The following is a 25,775-nucleotide window of genomic DNA, read 5'->3' as shown; positions in this document are numbered from 1 at the left end:
CCACCTGAGCACAAAGAAAAAACTAGATCTACGTGCCTTTTCTCCACACCAGTTTTTTTCCTTACATTTCACATCGGATCAATACAAAGCCAAGTTTTATTAGAGTACATCTGCTTTCACTTTCAAGATAGTTAAGGAGAGCACACTCTTCATCCTTATTCTCTTGTATGAAAGGATTTTTCAATCTTTTCCGGGCGCATCGAGAGTTGGTCCATCATGTGAGTTGAATGATGTACTATTAGAGTTAATGAATATACCTTTTGAGCCCGTTCATAGAGCCCCAGTCCAACATCTGTCGTATCCTGCCATTTTACTAACCACAACCTCAGTCAGACAAGCAAGTGAGAAGAAAGCCTTTTCAAGTGAAGAGTCCGCGGATTTGTTCACAGGGTACTATTTGCCGTTCATCTAGGTTCAAAAGTACTTTATTCGGTTAAAAACTAAGAATAACCATGAAAGTAGCATGTAAAATACAGTTTACAATGAGTAGGATGACCATTATTTAAAATCACAGCCGAAAGACATATTAAAAGACATAAATACATCATAAGAATTAATTCATACGAAGGGTTTTACGACAGTTAAAAAACAATTTAAGAAATTCGGAGAGTGACGCTACCATAAAAACAGTTTCCATTTTTTGAAACTCTAAAAACGCTAGGCGGCATCTATATACATTTAAATCTTTAAGAATTGGGATGATAAGTTTTCTGCGATAATAAGTATAAAATTTACAAAAAAATAAAATGTGAATGTCGGATTGCGGGGACACATCATCACATGGACAGGGACACACGTCTTTCAGCCAACAATTCATCTCAGGGAACGATAGTAATCTAAAAACAATGTTGAGTCTAAACCGGGTTAAAAGGAAACGTTCATGATTGGACATGTATAGAGATAAATATGGCTGTAGTTTCTCTCCAGTTATGATTGCCTGGTGGGCAAAGACAGTCTTTTTTTTCACCTCCTCTAACCGTCTTTTTTCCATGAGGTGGTCGATACACAAGTTTTTTAGTCCACTTCTTGAGATGGGTACCATAGATAATGGTTCCTCAAAATATTGAACACAGCTCAGTTCTTCAAGAAAATTTCTAACATAACATATCCATTTAAAATTATTAATATTATCAAGTACTAGTACGTCCTTTAAGATAGCCCGGTTGACCACACAATCATCGCTTGTGCAAACCCTGTGCCAAAGGAGAATCGGCTGGATCTTAATTATATCAGTAATGTACACCAAACCCAATTCAGCATGGCATATAAAAGTCGCAGTGCTTTCTGGAATGGACAAGATGTGCCGTAAAAACTTATTTTCCACGGTTTGAATCGTACTGACATTAGAATAACCCCATAATCCAGAACCGTATATAGCTACCGCTATACAAGTGGCATTGTAGATGGTTAAAATTTCCCTTATGGGTTTTTTCCCCAACTTTTTTAAAAAACACTGTAGGGCCATAACAGTTTTAGAAAACAACAGGGTTCTAACATTAATTGCACTAGTCCATGAGCCACTTTCATGAAACAAGATGCCCAGATACGGGAAAGTAGAGGTCTTCTCTAGGGGATTGCAGTTTATAAAAATAGGCTTCAAATGCCTGCTTGTTCTTGTCCCGCAGTACATAGAAAATGTCTTGGAGCAATTGATTTTCAGGTCCAAGCTAAGCATGAAACTATTAAAAGATGTAACCAAAGTTTGAAGTGCCATTGGGGTGCGTGCCATCAGGACTGCATCGTCCGCATACAGTAGTGCAGGGACAGGTCTCCTTCCCACCATAGGCATATCCCTGCCCTCCTGCTCGAGGCGATGCTCCAGACCATTTATGTACACTAAAAATAAAAAAGGCGCTAAAACGCACCCTTGGCGTACATCGCGACCAATCCCAAAGTGTCTGCTACATTCACCCTCTTTCCCGTACCGGACCATTGCAGTGGCCCCAGAATATAAATCTCTCAGGAAGCATATAATAGCATTATCTACCCCCAGTTCAGCCATTATTTCCCACAGCTTATTATGGGACACACAATCAAAGGCCGACGATAAGTCGACAAAAGTGAGGTATAGGCGTTGTTTTTTAACCCTTATATACTTCTGTTGCAGAATAAATAAATTTAACCCCTGCTCTATAGTCCCTAAACCCCTTTGAAATCCGTATTGAAAATCGCTTATCACCCCATTTTCTTCTGCCCAGTTTTGCAGCTTAACTAAAACCACTCTCCCAAGAATTTTTATGGAGGAATCTAATTGAGATATTGGCCTATAACATGTGCAATTCTGCCTATCTCCTTTCTTAAAAATCGGGACAATGATTGACGTAAACCAGGTAGGGATTAGGCCTTTTGCCAAAGCAACATTAAATAGCTGGACCAACATTGGCCCCCATTAATCAGTATTAGCCTTATAAAGGTCAGCTGGTATGCCATCGAGTCCAGCCGCCTTACCCCCCTTAGTTGCCTTCATACTCGCAAGGACTTCGGGAAGGGTTACGACCAAATCCTTTGGTAGATCCATATTTACCAACATGGAATCAGGAGCTGTATCGGACACTAGTTCAGCAGTCATATAGAGGGAGGAAAAATGAGCCACCCACTCATCTTCTGTAATGGCAATTTCCATGCGTGCTTTGTCATAAAGGAGCGGAGTATTTATAACCCTCCAAAAAGCAGCCTGATCCTTCGATTGTGATGCCGAACAAAGTTCGTCCCATGCCTCCCTTTTTATCAGATCCTTCCTGTCTTTCAGTACTGTGTTGTAGTTCTTCCTTAATTCTCTGATTAGAGTTACATCCCGAGGTCTCTGATGAATTGCATGTTTAAGCTTGGTTAAGGCTTTAGTACAATTCTTATCAAACCATTTCTTATTAGTCTTTAGGCAATGTTTACGTGTAACCCACAGAACCTCCTTAATTGTAGTAGCAATAATTTTAAAATGAGCTAAAATATCATTACTCTCTGTGTTTCCATCGAGGCAGATCAAAAAGCTATTCATACACTTATTCACCACTTTGGACAAAAAATCATCCGGGACCACTTTACTCCATTTAAGAGTATAACCATTTTGGGTACCTAACTTCGCATCCTGCGCTATATGCTTAGAGCTTGGTACATTTTGGGATGAGACAAATAGGTTCTCCATTTCTACTACCTGTGGGAAGTGATCACTTAATGTTAGGTCCATTAAGCTAGAGCTAGTCAATCTTCCAGCAGAGCTATTTGTACAGAGGCTAAAATCAATGATAGTCGAGGCCCCTGACCCACAAAAGTTGGAGCAAATGACGTTGGGTGGTGGGCTATCTCATTCGTAAACCCAAAATCATAGTTAAAAATCATCTCATTGACTGAATCTCCAATTAGGGTATGTTCAAAATGCGTTAAATTAATATCCTGTTCCAACATCAGGCCGCATATACCCTTTTGAACCTTTTTGCACAATGAGCAGTTAAAGTAGCCGAAGAAGCCTGGGTTGAGTACTCAACAATGTAGCCTAAGAAGCCTGGCTTGAGTACTTCGGACCACAATACGCTGAAGTAAAGCACCCTGGGATGGGGGAGGCCATACTGCCAGTCTTTGCTATTGACAATTTGTTCTCCCTCAAAGAAGTAGAGAATGCAATTAGCTCTGTACAATGCGGGAAGGCACCAGGGTTAGACGGGATACCCTCGGATATCTTCAAGCATGACATGAAGAGATGGGTGAGGTATATCTTTCTGCTGGGAAATGCTCTAGCCAAGGGGGGGGTGGTTCCCGAGTTATGGCAAGGAGCAATCATCATTCCCATTTACAAAAAGGGAGATCGTTCTCTCCCCGCCAACTACAGGCCCATAAGTCTGATAGCAACCATTCAAAAAGTAATGGGGAAAATGATTACAAATCAGCTTATGGATTGGGTGGATGACAACAACGCTCTTTCCCCATACCAGGCAGGATTCAGGCGGGCAACCAGCACAATTGACCAGGTCTTCCGTTTTATTATACTGCGGTGGAAGACGGTTCTGCTTGGCAGGGGCTGCCTGTATGTCGCATTTGTCGACCTGCGGGCGGCATTTGATTTGGTCCCCAGGTTTAAGTTATGGCTGGTCCTGCAAAAACTAGGCATTCCCGTTGAATTGCTCACCCTAATCATGCGTCTGCATGAATCCAATTTTGCAAGAGTTCAGTGGGGTGGGAAAGGTGAGTCAACATCGGACTTCCCGGTGGAAAGGGGGGTCCTCCAAGGCTGCGCCATGGCACCCTTACTCTTTTCATTATTCATCAATGGGATTGTTGAGCGAATGTTAGAAGTGAGTATAGATGCACCATCGTTAGCGGGTGCCAGGGTCCCGATCCTGATGTTCGCTGACGATACCCTGATTATGTCAAAAACCCCTGCAGGGCTACAACGAGCATTAAACATTTCTGATGTTTTTTGCAAAGAGCACGGCCTAGAAGTAAACGTGGGAAAGACGAAATTAATGGTCTGCTCCCCACGCCGTAAAACTCATCCCAAGGTAACCCTGAACAATAGTAAGCTAGAGATTGTCAAGGAGTTTACATATTTAGGGGTCCAAATAGCAGAGGGCTCGGGTTGGTCCCATCACCTGGAAAAAACGGCCTTAAAACACCAACAATTATCAGGTGCATTGCGGGGGGAACACAGAAAATCCAAGACCAAACCGATCAAACCTGTCCTTATAGTCTACGATGCAAAGGTCCTAGGTGCGACCTTATATGGTGCAGAGTTATGGGCTTGGGACAACCTCTCGACCCTACAGACATCTGAAAACAGGTTCTTTAGAGGGATCACAGGCCTTCCACAGAGCACCCCCCTAATACCATTGTTCCTGGAGTTGGGTAGACGGACAATTAGTGATAGAGCGCGACTGCGCCCTGTTCTCTATTGGAGACGTCTTTGGACAACTCCTGAGATTAGGCAATATGCTGATGGTTTCCTTTCGATAATCAAGGAAGATAATTTCCACAAGATAAAGTGGCTAAAAAATGTAAGGGCCATGTTAACTAACCTGGGGTTTTCTAATCTTTGGACCAACCCGCAGGGGGAAGTCTTCCCAAGCAAGGAAGCCCTCAAATCCCAATATTGGGATTGGGTTGGCAACAATCTTCTGAGAGGCGCCAGGTCTGACTCTATGGCGGGTCGCTTCTTGGAGGCAAAAATCTACCCTATCTTAGAAAATTATTGGGACAATATTACGGTCCCACTGGATAGAAAGTTAGTCTTCCAGTTAAGATCTGGATCCATCCCGCTAAAAAAACTAACTGCAGGTTGGCAGAGGTCGACCAATATGTCATGCCCAGTGTGTGAAGCAGCTGTTGAAAGCCTAGGTCACTTTCTATTTGTCTGCAAAGCCTATTCATCACCTAGGAGGGTATGGCTTACCCCTGTATGCAAAAACCTTGGGACACGAGATAGTGCAGTGGCATTGAGAATTTTATGTACATCTACCCAGGAGTCGTTAGTTCTTGGGGTAGCCAAATACCTGGGGTGGGCCTGGGCAATTAGGCGGCGATCTATGGGTGGGCTCAGTTAATCTGGTTTTTAATTGTTTTATAAATCCCAGCCTAATTTGTTATATATGTGAACCTTTTTATGTTGGTATTGTATGAGCTTGCACAAAATGTCTTATATGAATTTGTATTTGCTAAAATGATCTGTTTTTTATTCTGTCATGTTCAATTTTATGCTGTGCTTTTATGAGAAATTATCTTGAATAAAGCTTGTTCAACCAACAATGAGCAGTTAAAGTCACCCCCCCATAATATCATTACTTCACCCCTTTTTTTTTAATCAATTTCAGATTGTATATCTTCGGTTAACATAACTAGTACTTCCTTAATCATGCTGCTTGGAAGGTTATTGTAGAAATTTAAAAAGACAATCCTAAGACCCTTCCTTGTATCTATCACTATTTTCTTGTAATAACTGGATCCAGGGGAGAAAGAAATCTTATCATATACTAACAGGTTAGATATATACGTTATCAATCCTCCCTTAGGTCTTCCATATGAACCCCCCACCGCAGGAGTAAAATAGGTTCTGTAGCCATTTAAATGTATCGGTGCAATGGCCCAAGTTTCTTGTAGGGCAAAAATGGCTACACCAGTAATTACATCATCCCAGGATGGATTGAGGACTTTTTGTTTAATGCCTGCCACATTCCAAAAGACCACCTTAAAATTTTTTTCTTTAGGCAACACCTCTACAGCAACCCCTGCTTGGCCACCCAGCATCCTTTGTGTTATCATGGGCTCCACTCGAGTTTCGTGTAACACATCATGCCCTGATGAGTTAATCTCCCCCAGGCTTACAGAAATAGGTGACTTGGATACCTCTTCAGCCTCTGGGAGTCAATCCACCATTTCAAGACAATAAAAACGATTATAGCATGGAGTAAGTGGGGGGTGGGGAAATTGCTGATGTCCAAATCATCCTGGATCATGCCTTTGCGGGAAGAAATTAGGAATCCTCTCCCTACGTTTCACCACGGTCCACCCATCTTCATTCACCCCTCCCCATTGTGTATTATACTGATTCCTGTCATAGTCCACACCATTTCCGCCCCTTGGATAACGGCTGTCCCTAGTCCAGCTCCATCTGTTATCCGGATGTTCCCCATGAGAGTAGAAATAGGGTAATGCCCTGGCCACAATGGACAGGCCATGGTTTCTAGGGGCCCTCGTTGTGATGTACTCCACAGTGCGGGGATTTTCAAAAGTTATCACCACACAGTCACCCTGTGCCCTTTTTCTGTTATACCCAATCCACGGTACCCTTTCTACCATCAAAATGTTGCTGCTAATAGCTGGCGGGAGAGGGTAGTTATTGTTAAGCCAATGGATAACCTTATTAACGAGAGCCCTGTTGGTTTCAGTGGATTGTGCTCCCAGTTCCGGGACCCCAGTTAGAACCACAACATATGGTGATGCTCTTGGAGGTAAATTTATACTTCTACGCACATCAGTTTTAGCTGGTTGGCCTTTATCAGGTAATTGGACAGGAGTTTGTGGAGCTGATACTTCCTTGGCAGGTGGGGCTGAGCTTTTAAGTACTGATTGAGTTTTTAATAGCTGTTTACTAGGGAGTTTACCCTTTTCAGGATTAGTTGTACTTGATGAGATGCTATTTGGGACACCCTTTGCCAATATAGGGCCAGAATTATTAGATGTCGTTGCTATGGCTTTGGCCTTGGGTGCGCTTGAATCGGCTATCCGTTTGGCCAGAGTCTCATACTGCATATGTGTGTCTCTCTTCAGTTCTTGAATTTGTTTCTCAATCTCCTGATGAAATTCTGTCAGTGGGGTTAATAAAGTTTTCATTACAGTCTCCAGCATATATAGCATTGTACTCTCTTTCCCCCTGCTAGTATTAACGCTTCCCTCTGGGGAACTATTTCTAGAGCTATTGGAGATTAACTCAGCCATTGAGTCATCTAATATGGTGTCATCTAGAATAGCTAAGGGCAGTATGTTGGGGGGCAGGCCGTCTTCTCCGTGTATATCAGTATCAGTATCAGTAGCAATAAGTGCATTACTTATATCTTTGGATAGATCTTTACCACAAGGTTTAATAGGCATATTTTGGTTCGTTCTCTTTTTAGGAATTGCCCCTTCCTTTACCCCCTGTAACACGACATTTTTATCTTTAGGTGAGGCTGCTATATGTATCAAGACACTAGTAGATGCCTGGGGGGATGGTATGGTATGAACTAGGGGAGTCTGAGTAGGATTAGGGGTTTGAGTAACAGCTGTACTAATCACGTCCATAGGTAATATACTATTCTCTCATCTGTTAGGGCTCCGTACATTGGCAAAATGGCCCATAGAGGACCGTTTTGCAGAAGCCAGATCCTGCGATACCCTTCTTTCCATCAATGAAATCCCCTCGTCCATCAGTTTTTTTATTCTTACAATAAAATCGTCTAGGGTGCCTGTTAATTTCTTCCCCCCGCTGCTGCCCTGCTTCTTGTCTCACGCATCGCCATGCTATTTATAAAGTATCTTGTGAGATGACCGTCTCAGTAGATGCAGCCGCCTTTATAGGACAGAATACCCTGCTCAATGAATACAATACAATAAGCAAGATCTATTCACGCCACCCACCCATTGGTGGCTTACATGGCTCAAATGGCAGATATGTGTACCTTGACGACTTTAGGTCAGGATTACTGGCCCAGTCCAGTCTCTTCTGGCCGATGAGGGCCGTAGAGGGCCCGCCCTTTGCCCGGGCTTAGCCCCGGGCACTCCCACGCGCTCCCGCGATGCGGGCGCTGACGATTAATTTATGTGCCTCCTGGCGCGCGTTGGCAGTGACTGCGCCGCAAGGGAGCTTGGGAGTTGTAGTATCCCTGCTCCCCTCGGTCCTCCCCACACAGCGGCCGTGCAGCAGTGGAAATGCAGCGGCGGCGGCGAAGGACCGGGTGGTGGCAGCGCAAATGCTGGTGGTTTCCGCCTCCTCCCGGGTGCACACGGGTCAGCTCCTTTCACGGAAGGTCGGCACTCTGGACTTCACAGAGCGCTGGTAGGTCACAGAGCGCTGGTAGGTTTCCCCACTTCCCCGGCGTTGACGATTAATTTATGCGCCTCCTGGCACGCGTTGGCAGTGACTGCGCCGCAAGGGAGCTTGGGAGTTGTAGTATCCCTGCTCCCCTCGGTCCTCCACACACAGCGGCCGTGCAGCAGTGGAAATGCAGCGGCGGCAGAGAAGGACCGGGCGGTGGCAGCGCATCTGCTGGTGGTTTCCGCCTCCTCCCTGGTGCACACGGGTCAGCTCCTTTCACGGAAGGTCGGCACTTGGGACTTCACAGAGCGCTGGTAGGTTTCCCTAAATCATCTAAATAAACCTGTTTTGTTCCCTACTTTCTTCCTGTAGTTGACAGTTGTGGCTGAAACAACTTCACACTCACTCTACATCAAAAGATGATTTAAATTTTACTTGCATAGGACTAAAAACTGGATAGTTTTATATGACATATTGAAGCAAGGATTGGTAAAATGGATTGTGTCTTGGGTTGCGTTAGCCAACAGTCTGATGGATAGACTGCGGTCTGTCTGTCGGAGCCTGACTTAGCCAAAAAATGGCAGCTCCTTGCCAGATTGTCCCTGAAAGAGAGCTTCAGAGTGGAAAAGTAGAGAAAATTCATGTTTTTATGAAGCAATATCATCTTCATGTACATTCCAAACCTGACATTAGAAAAAAGTGGGGTTTTGAAACCTGATTGCCCGAGGCGAGTCTCCTTCCCACTAGAAATTGTCATTCTGGTACTGCTTTGTTAACCTTTAATTCATGCATGTAAATCAATGCTTTAGAAGAAAAAAATAGGTTTGAGTCATATGAGCTGTAGATCATATGCTGTGCATAGATCGCCATCTAGTGTTGGGTCCGGGTGTTTGCACTTTGTTTTTCTTCAAAGAAGTCTTTCCAGTGATGAGGTCAGTGACTCCTTTCAGTGATAGTGCGCATGGGCATCGACTCCATTGTTAGATTGTTTTTTTCCGCCATCCAATTTGGATGTGAATTAATGTGCTCCGGTTCAGCACTGTTTCTTCAAGCCCCCTTCGATGCACAATCCACTACCCTTGACGGATTGTTTATCGATCACGTTTCCCATTCCCAGCGTATAATTTACAGTCGAGAACCGTCGATCGGAACATTCAAGTTAGGCTGTTGGACCTACCCATGCTAGGATTGGTAGCAATCGATAGAACGTACTCCATTCAAGTTCTGTCCAGGGTGTCACATTAAGTTTCCGTGTACTTACTTGCACTGAGTACACGGAGAAGGACTGCGATGCGTGTCACTCGTTTCTATCGAAGAAGACGCTTGGTGACTGTCTGGTTCGACGTTACGAAATGGTGGCTCTGCACAGGATCTCCTCGGAGACAAGTCTAATCCTGAAGAATAACAAGCGCAGGAAGCCGAAATGGAGGATGAACACATCTCAGTGTCTGGCGCCAACTCCGATGCCAATGAACTCACACCCGGGACAACGGATCGTGAGTGAACAAACTTCCTTCCCCTGCCATCTCCTCCATAAAAGGATTAGGTCCCTCCTCTGCCTTCGGGCCAAGGTTGGCATTGAGAAAAGGTTTCAAGCGCCCTGCCTTCGAGCTCAGCACCGAAACATAAACAACAACCTTCCGGCTTGGGGTCTACTCGTCCCCACACCGGTGCTGACCTGAAACCTTCGGTGTCGAAATCCAAACAACTTCTGGTTTCTGTGCCACCAGTCTACAAACCTAAATCTTCTGAGACGAAATCTTCGGAACCGAAACTTTCGACACCAAAGAAGGTACTTCAAATAAAGAGCTTCAGACCGAAATTCCACCTCAGGATCCGAAACTGAAGGAGATTGTGATTAATCCAGAACCTGGACAAATTCATGCCAAACTTCCTGAGAAGAGGAAAATGGGCTTACAAGAAGACTACCACATTCCTCTAAAAAGGAAAAATGTGGGTACTAATCCTTCTCCACCTCCTTCAACCATTGATCCACATTTACTCATTACACCTACACATTCTCCTCCACCAACATCACCTGACCCACAGGATATGGGAGATGGGAATATAGATGACTACACACCACAGGATACTGACCCATGGGATAATTATATTGCTGACCCTCAACCAGATAATGATCCTGACCTCTATCCATCCAGACCCTCTCCTCCAGATGATAATATTGGATATATTGAGCTTGTTAACAGGGCAACACAATATCATGGAGTAGAGCTTCATAAAGAGACTTTAGAAGAGGCTTTTTTGTTTGACACACTAAGTTCCTCTCAAAGGGCTACACAGACATTACCAATGTTAAAAGGTATGCTTAAACATACTGATGACTTCTTTAAAGAACCTGCAAGAGCTAGAATCATCACGCCGAGGGTAGTTAAAAAGTAGAAATCTGCACCGAATGACCCTGTATTTACCAAAGGGCAGTTACCATCAGACTTTGGTAGTTTCCAACGCTCGTAAGAGAGCTAATTCGCAAACAGGTTATGCCCTCCTGATAAAGATTCCAAATTAATTGACGTTTCGGGCAAAATGGTAGTGTCACAAACAGCTAATCATTGGCACATTACCAATGCTCAAGCACTATTGGCAAGATATGATAGAGCTCATTATGATGAGCTCGAAAAGCTCATTGAATTTCTTCCTGATGAGCATAAGCCTAGAGCTAGTGCCCTTATTCAAGAGGGTAAATTAATAACTAATTCCTCTATCCGGTGTGTTACAGATCAGGCAGTGACTTCCTCTCCATACCCCGACCATTCCACTTCTGTCGGGGGACGTCGTTCCCAATGTCTACCCATTTGGAATAAGTTTACAGCAGACAAATGGGTTATACAAATTATCCAATCTGGTTATTGCCTGGAGCTTACAAGCACTCCACCAAACATTCCTCCAAGGTCACACCTCAGGTCACAAGAACATCTCACCCTTCTAGAAAAAGAGGTTCTCTCTTTGTTGCAGAAAGGTGCAATAGAACCAGTCCCGTTACCATAACAGGGAGCAGGGGTGTATTCCCTCTACTTTCTAATTCCCAAAAAGGACGGTTCTCTCAGGCTTATATTAGACCTCAGAGAACTTACTCTATACATTCAGTCTCGGATCATTTTCATATGGTAACACTCCAACAAGTGCTGCCCTTTCTTCAGCAAGGCGACTTTCTCTCCACTCTGGATTTAAAGGATGCTTACTATCATATTCCAACACACCCTGTATACAGCAAATACCTCAGGTTTGTGGTGGCTGGTCAGCACTTTCAATTCAAAGTACTCCCTTCAAGCCAGGAACAGATGCATACTGGGTAAGTAGCATTTTCCTTCCTTACCAGTAACAACTGTTTTCTAGTTGTAGTATCTTTCATAGATTCATATCAAACAAGTCTTCCTATCTGTCCTGTCAGGATCATTGAGCCTTGTTGCCAAAGCTTCTGGTTTGACTACACTCCTGCAGATGAGGCAGCATTTGCTGGTATGCTACAGATGATTAGTGGATCATTAATCAGATTGTGCGTGGCATCCTCCTATAATTATCAGCAGACCTTAAAACAGTTCAGTGAGTGATGTTGCTTGCTGTGCCTTAGCTTTTTGAGCCTTTGGGAATGGTGGCAAGTTGGGATCCTGCAATTGAATGAATTGTCATCTATAGTCCCAACATAACAGATGGGCAGTTAACCCCATCACAGAACTTCAGTATTTTTGCTTTGTATCAAGGGTGGTGTTTAGGGAAATTCCTTATTTTGAACCCAGGGATGTCTGCAGAAGAATTCATATTTCACAAGTCAATGAAAGTTTGTGGGGGATTTTGACCAAATATAACTTGAAGACTCATATGGATAAAACAGCTTAGAGCGACATCGAGAAGCAAACCCCAGCACTGCTTTCTACACTGAGAATAAAGCTGTGAAGTTGTCAGATCCTTATTTGACGTTGAGCTAATGCAAGGACTTCACTTTAAACCTAATATCAGGCAGACACAAATTAGATTAGCTATTACTGTGCTCCTTGGAATTAGGCAGCTCTTCTTAAAAATCTTAATAAACATCTGGAGATTTGCCTCTCACTACTTCTAAAATCTTTTTTGCAGGCTGATGACTTTGAAGATGCAGAAGAGCAGACAATTTCTTGTATAAGCCCTCAGCTTATGAAGACCAGACAAGTCCTGGCAGAGATCACAGAAAAACGTAGAGCATGTTTGGAGGTGGTCACACAAAAGAAGGACTTCACAACATGGGTGAAGGAAGCCCTAGAAGGTAAAACATCCTGTCTCCCTGTCTTTTTGTACATGCTTTGATATAAATATATATTTGTATGTGCATACGTTCATATATGTATTCTATATATTATTCTGGAGAAAACATAGGTTAAAGTGACGTTATAGTTGGGTACAGTAATAGCTTATGTTAAGAAAACCCCAGAAATGTATTATATACAAATAGAGAGGAAAACACAACCAATTAATGACTGTAGTAAATTCCAGAAGCCAGCAAATAGATAGTCACAGGTCCTGGTTGTTGTGTTAATTTCTTTCCTTTATTATTTTTCTTTTTCTCTCAGAAATAACTCAGCCAATTTGTTTTACCTTAAAGAAAGGCTTCACCAGGGCTACAGACATGAAAAGAATACATATATATGAAACCTGATAGGATTATATGTGAGACTAAAGATAAGTCTATTTACCACACATGCCAATATTAAAAACACACCACTCAAGACATTTATAAAAAACAGTCTCATAATCAAATCCCATTACAAAACACACATGTGCATCTATATTATCCAAGGCAATGCCCTTTGATGGAGTTGGCAGGTTCAACAAGCCATTACATTTAGATAAACAAGTGAGTTTCATAACTACCAGTGATAGTCAATCACGAACATAAACGCAAACGTATGAACAATTCCACATAAAATAAGCACCAACATAAACAAAACAAATAAGAAATGTATAAAGTACATTCAGACCCCAAAGTAAGAGACACCAAAAGACAGGATTCAGTCAAGTAGAAAAGAAAATTGAAAAGTTTTCCAAAAAGTGAGTTAAGTTTAAACAAACGTAAGAGAATTAGTGATTAAGTGTGTCCAGCCTCTTATTAAAAGAATCACATAGTTAGAAATATAGCCATAAGATATAAAGGTGAAAGTGTACCCTAAAATCTGTGCAAAAAACGCATACCTCTGTTATATGGCCCTTAGGGACATCGTCAACATTGCTAAGTTAGCATGAGCTTTGCTGCCATGATGCTGCTTTTGCGCATGTTACTACTTGAGTTTATTTTTACGAGACTCTGTTTGTCCCCTTCACGTGAGAACAGGCTGCTTTTCGCGTTCTCTGCTAAGTACCTGGAGTTTAGTCTGAACATGATGTATAAGGTCGATAAACAATGCCCCTTGTTATTCTGTTCTGGTCAGTTCCTAGCACCTAGACATAACATGCTAAACACAGCTGCAAAGCTCAAGACTCGTGCTTTGATATGACTGGGATGCATGTTGATTTAACACTCACTTGGAGAAAGCCTTTCCATGGAGAAGAGCTATGCTGTTCCTAGGATGTAAACCTTACATCGAGGCTTTAATGTATGGGGTCTGCTGTCAAAGTCAATACACTTGAGGGCTTGAGGAGTTTTATGGACCTGCATGAGCTAACTCCCCACTAACTATTGCAATACACGAAAAAAGCCACAGGTCTGGATCAGGCGGAGGTTAGTATGTCATGCAAGAATGGGGGATTCCCTTTTCAGGACGGTTCCTCTCACACACCAGAGGTGTCATTCTTCATCATGGGGGGGGTCCTCCTCACACGAAAGACCTAGTCTTTGTGTGGGCTACAACCCCCTCTCTACGAAGGAGTCGCTCAGGGATATTTTTTGTTGAATCAGGTAGGTTGTACTAAACCCCTATGCGATCTGGTGTGTGTGTGTGAAAAAGAGTCCAGTGCTGTAATGTGTGAGGTTAACACTGGCTACAGGGTTAGCTATATTGTAACTTTATTCAGGTACCCAGTGTCAGGATTAAAAACAGTGAGGAGCTGATGACCCAAGTGCTGACATTAGAGACACTTGTGTAGCTAGACCAATATGTTTCCGCAAGGAGGACCTAAATAGTATTGCGGCCTTCTTCAGGGTAAATTTGTTCAGCTACTGCTGATATCAAGTGCAAATACGTGAAAAATCAAAGGTTTGATATTGAACCAGTAATCTGACTGTTCAGTATGGACTGCATACAACCTATATTGAAAACAAAAAGGCATGTCTGTCACCAGATGTACAATCAATTTATATCTAGCATGAGTCAAATATACAATTATTAACCTCCTACTTTATATCAATTCTGAAACACATATACATTTTAGATCAATGTGTAATCTGCAAAGACTTGTGACTCACCGCAGTGAGTTGCGCAATTCACTACATCTGTCCAGGTGTATTTAGCCAAGTGGTACATGCACCAAACCTGTCAACAGAGGTATATGGTCTGTTTAAAAACAAGAAGCCCCAAGGGAGGGTTTAAAGATAGAGCAAGCGCGACTTAAGATATGTTAGAAGACCTGTCAATAGATTAACAGATTCGCTATCATCGGGGATGAAAGGTTTAAAAGGATATCGGCTGTAGGCGCCGGCAGGAATTCAAGCCTACACGACATAGACCCAGATGCGTTCTCGTACGTTGATGATATTTATATAACTGACGACAGACTCTGAGTCGACAGAATTATATCATCCTTTGCCGACTATGGATACCGCCCATTTGGCGGTACTCTTTTTGGGCTACGAGCTCAATAATGAGGGAGAGGGGCTAGCCCCCCTCTTCTTAAAGAAATGTGCACAGTTGAACCCCCCTTCTACTCTGAAAAAACTTCAATCCTTGCTGTTTTTTTTTATTTCACGAGGACATACATTCCCGATTATGCCTAGCTTATCAAACCGCTTTACGCGTTGATACAACGCAGATATTCTTCTGCCAGCTGGCTTTCGTAATAAACCTCTATCCTACATTCTTTGCAATCTGACATGCCTCAACTAACTACTTGTTGATGCATGATAACACCACAAACCTGGTGATAAATATAGGTTTGAGGCATATGAGCTGCAGAGCGTACACTTTTGCAATAGATCGCCACCCTGGTGTTGAGCTCGGATGATTGCAGGTTGTTGTCTTCTTGGAAGAAGTCTTTGTAGTCACGAGATAGGTGACTCCTCCCTTGGACAATACTGCGCATGGTCATCGACTCCATCCTCAGATTGATTTTTTGCGCCACTGGGTTCGGATGAAAGTTTTCCGCTCCGGCTAGAAAAGACTTTTTCAGCAATTTCGAAGCGTGAAACTTTATACAAACTTTTTTCGACATCACCAGCTACATTCTGGTGCATCGACACGGGCCGTTGGGCCTATCTGCGCCGTATGGCCTACACCTCATGGACAGAACTTCATTCAAGAGATGCCCGGTATGTTGAGCAAAATTTCCTCATAACGACAATCACGAGGTCTGCAACCTCTGTCTATCGCTGGTACACGACGAGTCGACCTGCACAGCTTGTGCATCCTTCCAATCGAAGAAGACCATTCGGAATCGGAGGGCACGTCGACACGAGATGAGGAGATCAGCGCCAGCACTGGAGGCCATCTTTGAGGAGGAGATCGTCAAAGAGGACGTCTCCGAGGACGAGAATCCACTCGAAGACCTCTACGAGGACGAGGCTCCACTCGCCGCCGAGGAAGACTCGCCTCATCTCCAGATCATATCGGGGGCAGAGGACTCCGACAACTCGATTCCATCTCGGCAGCCTGTGAGTACTCTTGCCCCTGCACAACATACACTACCCAAGCCAAAGGCAACGGTCAGCACTGCGCCCATGGGGCCCAGTTGAGACCGAAACATCCCCTCAGACGCCCCGCCTTTGGGCTCGGCTCCGAGGAAAAAGACAAAGATCCTTCGGCACCCAAACCAAAAGATGCATCGGTGCCGAAGCCAAAAACCGTACCGGATCTGAAAGCTTCGACTCTGAAACCTTCCGGTTCAAAGAATAACGATGGAAAGGCAGAGTCCGGCGCCGCAGGGCAACAAGACCTGTCTCCACTCCAAAATCTCCAACCTCTGTACCAAAGACTCCAAGGCCTGATACAGAGACACCTAAACCCTCTAACAAGCCTAGCAAGCCGAAACCACCTTCGGCACCGAACAATTTGCCACAGGACTCGATAACGCCTCCTACAGCAAAATAAAAAAACAACCCCTATCGGCACCAAAAAAAATCGACGACGAAGAAGATTGTAGAGGAGGAAGAACTGTTTAGACCAGATCCTAAACAAAAAAACGTCCATATCAATCCAAAAACTGGATATATGGAAGCAATTCCTTACAAGAAGAGACCAGCAGACACACCACTTCTACCTGTGGTTCCTGCCAAAAAGGAGGATTGTGCAACTTCTCCAATGCACCCTTCCTCTCCTTCACCTTCTTCCTCTCCTATCCCTCCTTACATTGAACCTACAGCTTCTCCTGTTCAATCTCCTACATCATCACACCACACTGACGAAGAGTATGATCTAGGTGGGGGGAATGATGTACCAGAGCCACATGCATACCCTTTAGATGAAGATGTCAATCCAGAATATCCTAAGGATGACGATATATATGGTTTCCCACCACACAATGTGCCCGACATTCCTGATCCTCAGTACTACCCAACAAAACCTTTCCCTCCAGAAGATAGTATTGGGTTTAATCATCTATTAAGTAGAGCTGCCCTTTACCACGGGGTTTCAATGCACTCTGATGCCATTGATGAGGATTTTTCACTGGATACATTTGAGCAGTCACAAAGGTCTACACAAATACTACCCATGATCAAAGGAGGCATTAAACATGCTCCAGAAATATTTAAAGACCCGGTACGATGTAGGGTATTGAAACCAAGAATAGAAAAGAAGTATAGACCAGCACCAGCTGATCCAGTCTATATTAAGGGACATCTGCCACTAGACTCTTTAGTAGTGTCTAATGCACGTAAAAGAGCCAATTCCCAGACTTCTGGTGACACGCCCCCGCCTGACAAAGTATCTAAAGTTATTGATGCGTCAGGGAAACGGATTGCTGCGCAGGCAACAAACATATGGCGCATAGCAAATACACAAGCCCTACTCTCACGTTATGACAGGGCTCACTACGACCAATTAGGAAAACTAATGGAGCACCTCCCAGATCAATACAAAGATCAGGCAGCAGAGCTCATACAACAAGGCAAATAAATATCCAATGCCTCAATTAAATGTGCACTAGATGTCGCTGACACAGCAACCAGAGCAGTCAATATTAGTGTTATACTCAGACGACATGCATGGTTACGCATTTCAGGTTTTAAACCAGAGGTACAGACTACCATCTTGAACCAGCCCTTCAATCATACCAATTGTTCGGGCTGTAAGTAGCCAACACACTAGAAAAGATGAAAAAAGACACAGACACAGCTAAGTCTATGGGTGCATTACAATCCACACAGACTAGAAGTTCTTTTCGCCGCTCCTTTTATAGAGGATGCTCTAAGCAATCCGGCACCGATACAACATCATCTTTTAACTAGACAAATTGATTTAATAATTTGTATGTATTTTAAAAATTGTGTGCTTACTCACTCCAAATCACGACTCCCTTCCTAACACCCCCTGCTCACTTCCCGGAGGCCTCAGCCAATCGGCCTTCACGGGGTGGAGCCTAGAGGCAGGTTGTTCCGGCCTAAATGCAGCACCTCTCACGGGAGGCAAGCCCGTCTGCGCCCGTCCGCGCCAGTCTGGGCCTAGGGGCCAGGTACTCTGGCCAATTCATCACTTATCCAGCAAAGGCGCTCAGAGAGTTAGTCGTCATCGGACATCTTGTTATCTCCAGGCACGTATGAGCGTATCACACACCTGGCCATTTCTCGGAATGCGCAGAGTCCATATGCCGGGAGCGACTATGGAGCTACCCGTTTTTCTCCGAAAACTTCATTACAGGCATTAAGCAATGACACACCACTTCAGGTGCTCTATCTCAATACACGTTCTATGGTGAAACACCAGCTAGACTTATTTATCTTACTTACTACGGATAAACCAAATGTCTTGCTACTAACTGAGACATGGCTTACGCCCGACTCCCATCCGGATGTCTTGGCGACCCTCCCTCCGGATTATTACATCCTTAATGCGAACCGACCATCTAGTCGCCCCGGAGGAGGTGTAGCGGCCATTATACATAAAAATTTTAAATTTATCACCACTGCCTCGCTGACGTTGCCTGGGGTAGACAATATAGTCATCAATTTGGAAACAATGCCGGTGTCCTTGCTCTCGTATTGCTCTATCGCCCTCCCCAGTCGATGCCTTTGTTCCCCATTTCCCTGAGTGAACAGGTAGCTGACCTGCTGACTCACCATACTAGAATCGCTATATTTGGCGATTTCAACTATTAGTTCGATAATGACCAAGCCGGACCACATGCCATGGAATTATTTGAAACTTTGACTAGTCTTAATTTGACACAGCATATAATTGAACCCACCCACACTAAGGGTCATATTCTCGACCATATTTGGACTCATAATCTAGTTTTATCCTGTTCGCTTATCTCCCCTTGTCTCTGGTCGGACCACCACCTGATAGAGGTCACTATCACAATTGAAGGTAGGGCCAAGGCCCCTATTTTAGCTGGTGGATTGTCCCGCAAATGGAACTCCTATGATTCCCAAGGGTTCCTTGACTTTGTGACCAACTGTGACCAACACCTGCCCCATTATTGACCCTGATTCAGGCGTTGATTCTATGGAGGGTGAGATTGCTAGCTGGCTGCAAACAGCAAGCGACAGGTTTGCCCCGCTCACTAAATTTGCACATACCCGACACGCCAATTCCCACCGATGGTTCTCTGAGGAACTTAAAGCATTAAAGCTGAAGTTACGCCAATTAGAACATAACTGGAGGCGTGGTTACTCCAATTCGGACCGACTGTTGTTCGTGACGGCCCGTAAAGAATATAAAAATGCAATTGTTAGAGCAAAGGCCTCACATGTCTCTGAAAGAATCCTTTCAGCCCGTAATAAATCTAAAGAAGTTTTCAAAATTATGAATGACTTCTCATCGGACCATAGAGTTCTCCCCACCCAGGCCCGACCCAGGAAACTTGTAATGCGCTTAATATCTTTTTTATTCAGAAAATTTTGGATATTAAGAACACCATTTCTACCCCCATCTCTGCTAGTCTGTCAGACTCTCTCCCTCTTAATCCTTGCTCCCTTACCCAATTCTCAGTTATAACCCCCAGCATTCTTTCGGAGCTCACAACCCATATCAAATCGGGGTCTCCCAAGGATTGCTGTCCCCCTTCAGTTCTTAGAGCGGTCTTTTCCTCCCTACCCAACCGCATTCTCCCCCTTCTGAACGCCTCTCTGAGTACTGGTACGGTCCCCAGTGCGTTCAAGGAGGCCATATTAGTTTCCCTTTTGAAAAAAACGGGAGCCGACCCCGTTAACCCTGCTAACTACCGGCCCATCTCTCTCCTGCCTTACACCTCTAAACTTCTGGAAGCTCATGTAACCACATGCCTGTCGACATTCATAGAGAACTCCGGCTTTCTGGAACCTAATCAAGCTGGCTTTAGGCCAGCGCATTCAATGAAGCGGTTATCCTGAAAGTCTTGGATGTTCTTCGGGGGAATGCAGACAGGGGGTCCCCACAGGCACTAGTCCTCCTGGATTTGTCGGCCGCGTTCGACACGGTGGATCATGACATTCTTCTCCACCGTGTCGGACAGGCTGGCATCCATGGCCCTGCCCGTGAGTGGATTAAGTCCTTCCTCTCGGGCAGAGGGCAAATGGTCCATCTAGGCCCCTTTACAGCAACTCAGGTGTCCACGACATGTGGAGTCCCGCAGGGATCCTCCCTCTCACCTTTATTGTTTAATTTGTACCTCCGGCCACTGATCCACTCATTGAGAAATTGGAAATGCACTGTCCAACTATGCTGATGATATCCAGATCATCTTCCTCTTGGATTCCCCTGATGCCGCATCTGATTTTCAGGCAGTGATGCTCCACATTCAGCAATGGATGCTCCATAATCAGCTCAAATTAAATCCGGAGAAAACGGAACTCATCCTGCCTGGCAACAGTGCGGCTCATTGGGGCCCACAGTTCTGGCCAATAGAGCTAGGTACATCTCCTAGCCCCTCTGGCTCGGTCAAGAGCCTGGGCGTTACTATTGACTCCGACCTCTCTCTTAAATCCCATGTAGGAGCTGTTATTTCGGCCAGTATGTTTCAGCTACGGAAAATTCGCAAAATCTCTCATCTGCTCTCGCATGATGCACTAGTGCAAGTCGTTATCTCCCTTGTTCTCTCCTGTCTTGATTTTTCTAACTCCCTCTACATAGGCCTTCCCAAGTCCCTACTCCATCGCCTACAGATTGTGCAAAACTAGGCAGCAAGGCTCATTCATAAAACCCCAAAATGGCAATCAGCAAGACCCTTATTGCACAAACTGCACTGGCTGCCAATTGAACAGAGGGCCGCTTTTAAGATTGGCTGTCTAATATACAAGGCCCTTCAGTGCAAGTGCCCAGATTTTCTGAAGTCACTCATCGTCACGTACTGCCCGGTCCGCAACCTTCGCTCAGCCCATCTTCACCTTCTGGTCACTCCTGTGGTTAAACTTAAAAAGCTGGGAGGCTGCAGATTCAGTTACTTGGCACCCAAATTGTGGAATTCCCTCCCCCTCGCAATTAAGACCTCTGACACCCTGTTGAGTTTTAGAAGGAGTCTGAAAACCTGGCTCTTTTCTAGGTCCAACTAGTCTTTCGGTCGCCACCTTACAATCATCATTTTAGCGCCAGGAAACTTACTGTGTCAGTGCGCTTTATAAGTTCAGCTTAACATTAACATCAGTTGAACATTAAAACGCACACACAGACTTCCTCTAATAAAGGCTACTTTGGAGGAGTATACAGAGGCAATAATAACAAGGGAAGAGGTAGAGGTAATAACAACAACCGCTCCTCTTCCACTCCCAAACAGTGACTTCCCTCTGCTTCCCCTACAACATTCCACTCCTGTGGGGGGCAGATTATCACAGTTCCTACCTGTATGGAATTCCATCACAACAGACAGGTGGGTAAGACAGAGTTTGAGGCATGAGGGCTGCTGAATTCATATCTGTGAATAGATCGCCGCCTAGTGTTGGGTCCGGATGATTGCACATTGTTGTCCTGGAAGAGTCTTCGAAGTATCACGAGATAGGTGGCTTCTCCCCTGGACTACAGTGCGCATGGGCATCCGCTCCATCCCCAGATTGTTTTTTTCCGCCATTGGGTTCGGATGTCTAATCTCTTACTCCATTTACTTAACTTGTACTCTCTCTGTTCCTAAGGCCAAAAGGCCTTCTTAGCGTCGGTATTGTATCATTCGGTGCCTGGCCCTTTCGGTTCTTCAATCGGCGTCGAAAAAAGTTTCTCTCGACGACTCAGGGCCAGTCTACATCGACGATGGAACGGACCCCGTTTAAGCGGTGTCCTGTGTGTAATTCGAAATATTCGAACTTAGATGTGCACCCAGTGTGCAACACCTGTTTGTCCCCCGACCACAACGAGTCAAAATGTTTCGCCTGCTCAAGGTTCCGGTCAAAGAAAACTATTAAACTTGGACGTGCGGCGAGGCAGTCGGCCCAACAGTCGGCTCCAGCACCTGCAAACATCTTCGATGCCGGGGACGAGGAACTCTTCCAAGATGTGGATGAGGCGGAAGATGACGTTCCTGAAGAAATGTCGGAACCTGCGTTGGAGCACGACTCCAATTTCGAAGTGGACGAGCCAGACGAGGAGTTCGCCCACGACCAGGATGTCGTTGAGGTAGGGGGCGACGATCAGGCCCTTGCGGCCGTTGATGACGACTCCGGTGGTGAACCGAGTCCGCCCGCAGTTCCGGGGCCTATTATTGACATTCAGCCCGCTCCGGCTCCGGTCGAGGCATCGCCGAAAGGCCTTAGCCAAGATCCATCCTTTCGGTCTACAGCCCCGCGACATAGCCAGGCTAAGACCCTTTCAAAGGAGCCATCGGTCGATTCCGTGAAATCGAAACCGAAACAGACGGAGACGAAACCGAAACTACTCAAAATGGTGGTCGGTTCGATGTCGACGCACGCCTCGAAGGTTGCCATCGATCCTTCGACGCCGAAGCTGCCCGTCGGTGCCAAGACTGGGACTCCGAAGCAGGGCTCTGCCACCAAGACCGTCGCCTCGAAGGCCTCGGCGCCGGTGCCTGCGTCTACCGCCAAGCATGCCGAGAAGGGCAAGGGTCTTCCGTCCGGCAAAGGTCTCCAGCCACCCCTCTCGGGACTCAAGGCTGGGCTGGCGAAGAGGGTCGAAGCCACGACCAAGGACGCCCCGAAATTTTCATCGACGCCCAAGGACGGAGGCACACTGTGCAAGGAGGTCGTTTCGACGCGCTCAAGCGAGCGGCCTACTCCGGCGTCAAAGAAACACAATGCCATCGCTTCCGGTTCGAAGCAGGCTGAATCGACGCCACTTAAGTTTGGCCTTCCGCCCACTGCCCGTCCAAAAACTCAAGGGGCCTCCAAGGTGGCGAAGGTGTCCTCGCATGCACAGGTCGTCTATCACGAGCCTTCTTACGACAACCAAACGAAACTGTTTATTGACTCGGAGTCTGGTAGGCTTACCGTCCACAAGCGGAAGATCACGCCTGAACATCCTTTGGAGGGTTACAAGATTCCCCTCAAAAAGAAGATGGCCTCCGCCACCTCTCCGGTTCTTGTTGAACCTCTTCAGGACTACTCGCACCACACTGTTCATTCTCCAACTCAAAGTGAGGAGGATTTAACTGCAGACTATAGCCAAATGGGCTTCTCTTACAATACTGACACTGATCAGGATGTCTCAAATCAGTGGTCAGGGGCGGCGGATCAAGGTGATGACCCTGATGACCCCGATACCGCCCCAGACTCTCAGTCCTACAATGTCAAACAGTCTCCAACTGAGGACACTGCGGCGTTCAATGCATTTCTAGAGCGCACAGCCCTCAATCATGACGTCGAAATGCATGCTGAGCCAGTGGATGAAGACTTCTTATTCGACACCTTCTCCACATCTGAACGCTCCACCAAGACTCTGCCCATGCTTAAGGGGGTCCTCAAACATGCCACAGCCATTTTCAAGGAGCCAACAAAAGCCAGAGTTATCAATCCACGGATCGACAAGAAATGCAGGCCTGCTCCAGTGGGCCCCACCTATATCAAAGGACAGCTCCCCTTGGACTCCCTTGTGGTGGCTAACGCGCGCGAAAGGGCTAACTCTCAATCAACGGGAGACGCTCCCCCTCCGGACAAAGAGTCCAAAATCTTTGAGGCGTCTGGGAAGCGGATGGCTGCGCAGGCCGCTAACACTTGGAGAATAGCCAATACACAGGCCCTGTTGGCTAGGTACGACAGGGCGCACTATGACACCCTAGAACATTTAATGCAGCACATGCCTGATATGTACAGAGAGGCTGCGGAAATGGTTATACAAGAGGGTAAACTGATCTCCAATGCGTCCATCAAGTGGGCACTGAACGCAGCGGACACTGCAGCAAGGGCAATCAATACTAGCGTGATGCTGCGACGCCACGCATGGCTGCGCATCTCTGGGTTTAAACCCGAGATCCAGACTACTCTACTCAATCAGCCGGTTAATCCGGACTTCCTGTTTGGACCCGATGTTGACACAACACTCGAACAAATGAAAAAAGACACTGAGACGGCGAAGTCCATGGGGGCTCTCCAGTCACAACAGTTTCGGAGCGGTTCCTTTCGTCGCTCCGGTAACAGGGGAGCAACAAGAGGTCAAGCTCTACAGCATTCCCAGTACGCCAAGGGCAACACGCAGTCTGCATACACTAAAAACACCAGAGGTGGATACCGTGGGAACAGCGCCAAAGGGAGAGGCCGCGGCAATAACAACGCCAGGTCCTCCACTCCCAACAAACAGTGACGTCTTGTCACTGCCCCCCGACCATCTAACACTTGTCGGGGGGAGACTTCAGCAGTTCCTGCCGCTCTGGGAAGACATCACAACAGACAGGTGGGTGAGGCAACTTATCCGTTACGGCTATTGTCTAGAACTAACCTCCACCCCCCCAACATACCCCCAAGAAACCGTCCTATGTCCGCAGAGCACTCGCACTTATTGCAGCAAGAAGTCCTCTCCATGCTGCAAAAAGGAGCCATAGAACTGGTGCCTGCCGAAGAAAGGGGTGCAGGGGTGTACTTCCTGTACTACTTGATTCCAAAAAAGGACGGGTCCCTAAGGCCCATTCTAGACCTCAGACCCCTCAACCAATACATCCTCTCGGAGCACTTTCACATGCTAACTTTACAACAAGTCCTGCCGCTGCTCCGTCAGGGCGACTTCCTAGCCACCCTGGACCTCAAGGATGCGTATTTCCACATTCCCATCCACCCGAGTCACAAGAAGTATCTCAGGTTCACAGTCAACGGTCAGCATTAGCAATTCAAAGTCCTGCCATTCGGGGTCACTACCGCTCCCAGGGTTTTCACCAAGTACTTAGCAACTGTGGCAGCGCACTTGCGCAGGGAAGGTATTCACGTGTATCCCTACCTGGACGACTGGCTCGTCCAGGCGAGGTCTGCCATTCAGTGTGGCCACGACATGTCGCGGACCATTCACCTCCTTCACAGTCTGGGGTTCTCTCTCAACTACGCAAAATCTCACCTGCAAGCAGCCCATGTGCAACAGTACCTGGGGGCGTCAATAAACACTCAGTCGGCCACGGTGCAGCCGGCCGCAGCCAGGGTCAACAGCATGCAAGCACTCATCCGGAGGTTCCGACCTCAGCAATCCCTCCCAGCACAGGTTTTCATGCAACTGATCGGCATGATGGCATCCTGCATATTCATAGTCCCGCACGCGTGGCTGCACATGCGACCCCTCCAAGAATGCTTAGCCCGTCAGTGGAACCAGGCTCATGGACATCTAAAAGACCTAGTGTTGGTGGCCGGTCGTACTTACAACTCTCTGCATTGGTGGAACCCACAAAACCTTTGCAGGGGACGACCGTTCCAGGAGCCTGTCCCACAAATAGTGCTAACGACGGGCGCATCTCTCCAGGGTTGGGGGGCGCATGTCCTCCACTATGCGGTGCAGGGACTATGGACAGCACAACAGCAACGGATGTATATCAATGTGTTGGAACTCATGGCGATCTTCATGGCGCTGAAGGCATTCAAGTTGCACCT

At 45.9% G+C, this 25,775-nt stretch overlaps 1 protein-coding gene across 1 annotated transcript in view; it reads left to right on the top strand.

Annotated features, from left to right (window-relative positions):
• RNF213 (ring finger protein 213) overlaps positions 1-25,775 on the top strand; it is a 2,876,335-nt gene that overhangs the window by 1,303,144 nt on the left and 1,547,416 nt on the right. Inside the window, exon 20 of the mRNA XM_086931045.1 lies at positions 12,590-12,755. Coding sequence (XP_086787171.1) covers positions 12,590-12,755 — 166 coding nt within the window. The remainder of the gene's footprint in view (positions 1-12,589; positions 12,756-25,775) is intronic.

This window comes from Lissotriton vulgaris, chromosome 7 (genome assembly GCF_964263255.1).
Source record: "Lissotriton vulgaris chromosome 7, aLisVul1.2, whole genome shotgun sequence".
NCBI lineage: Eukaryota > Metazoa > Chordata > Amphibia > Caudata > Salamandridae > Lissotriton > Lissotriton vulgaris.
Note: the sequence above shows the minus strand (reverse complement) of the source record. Positions and strands in the feature narration are given on the sequence as shown.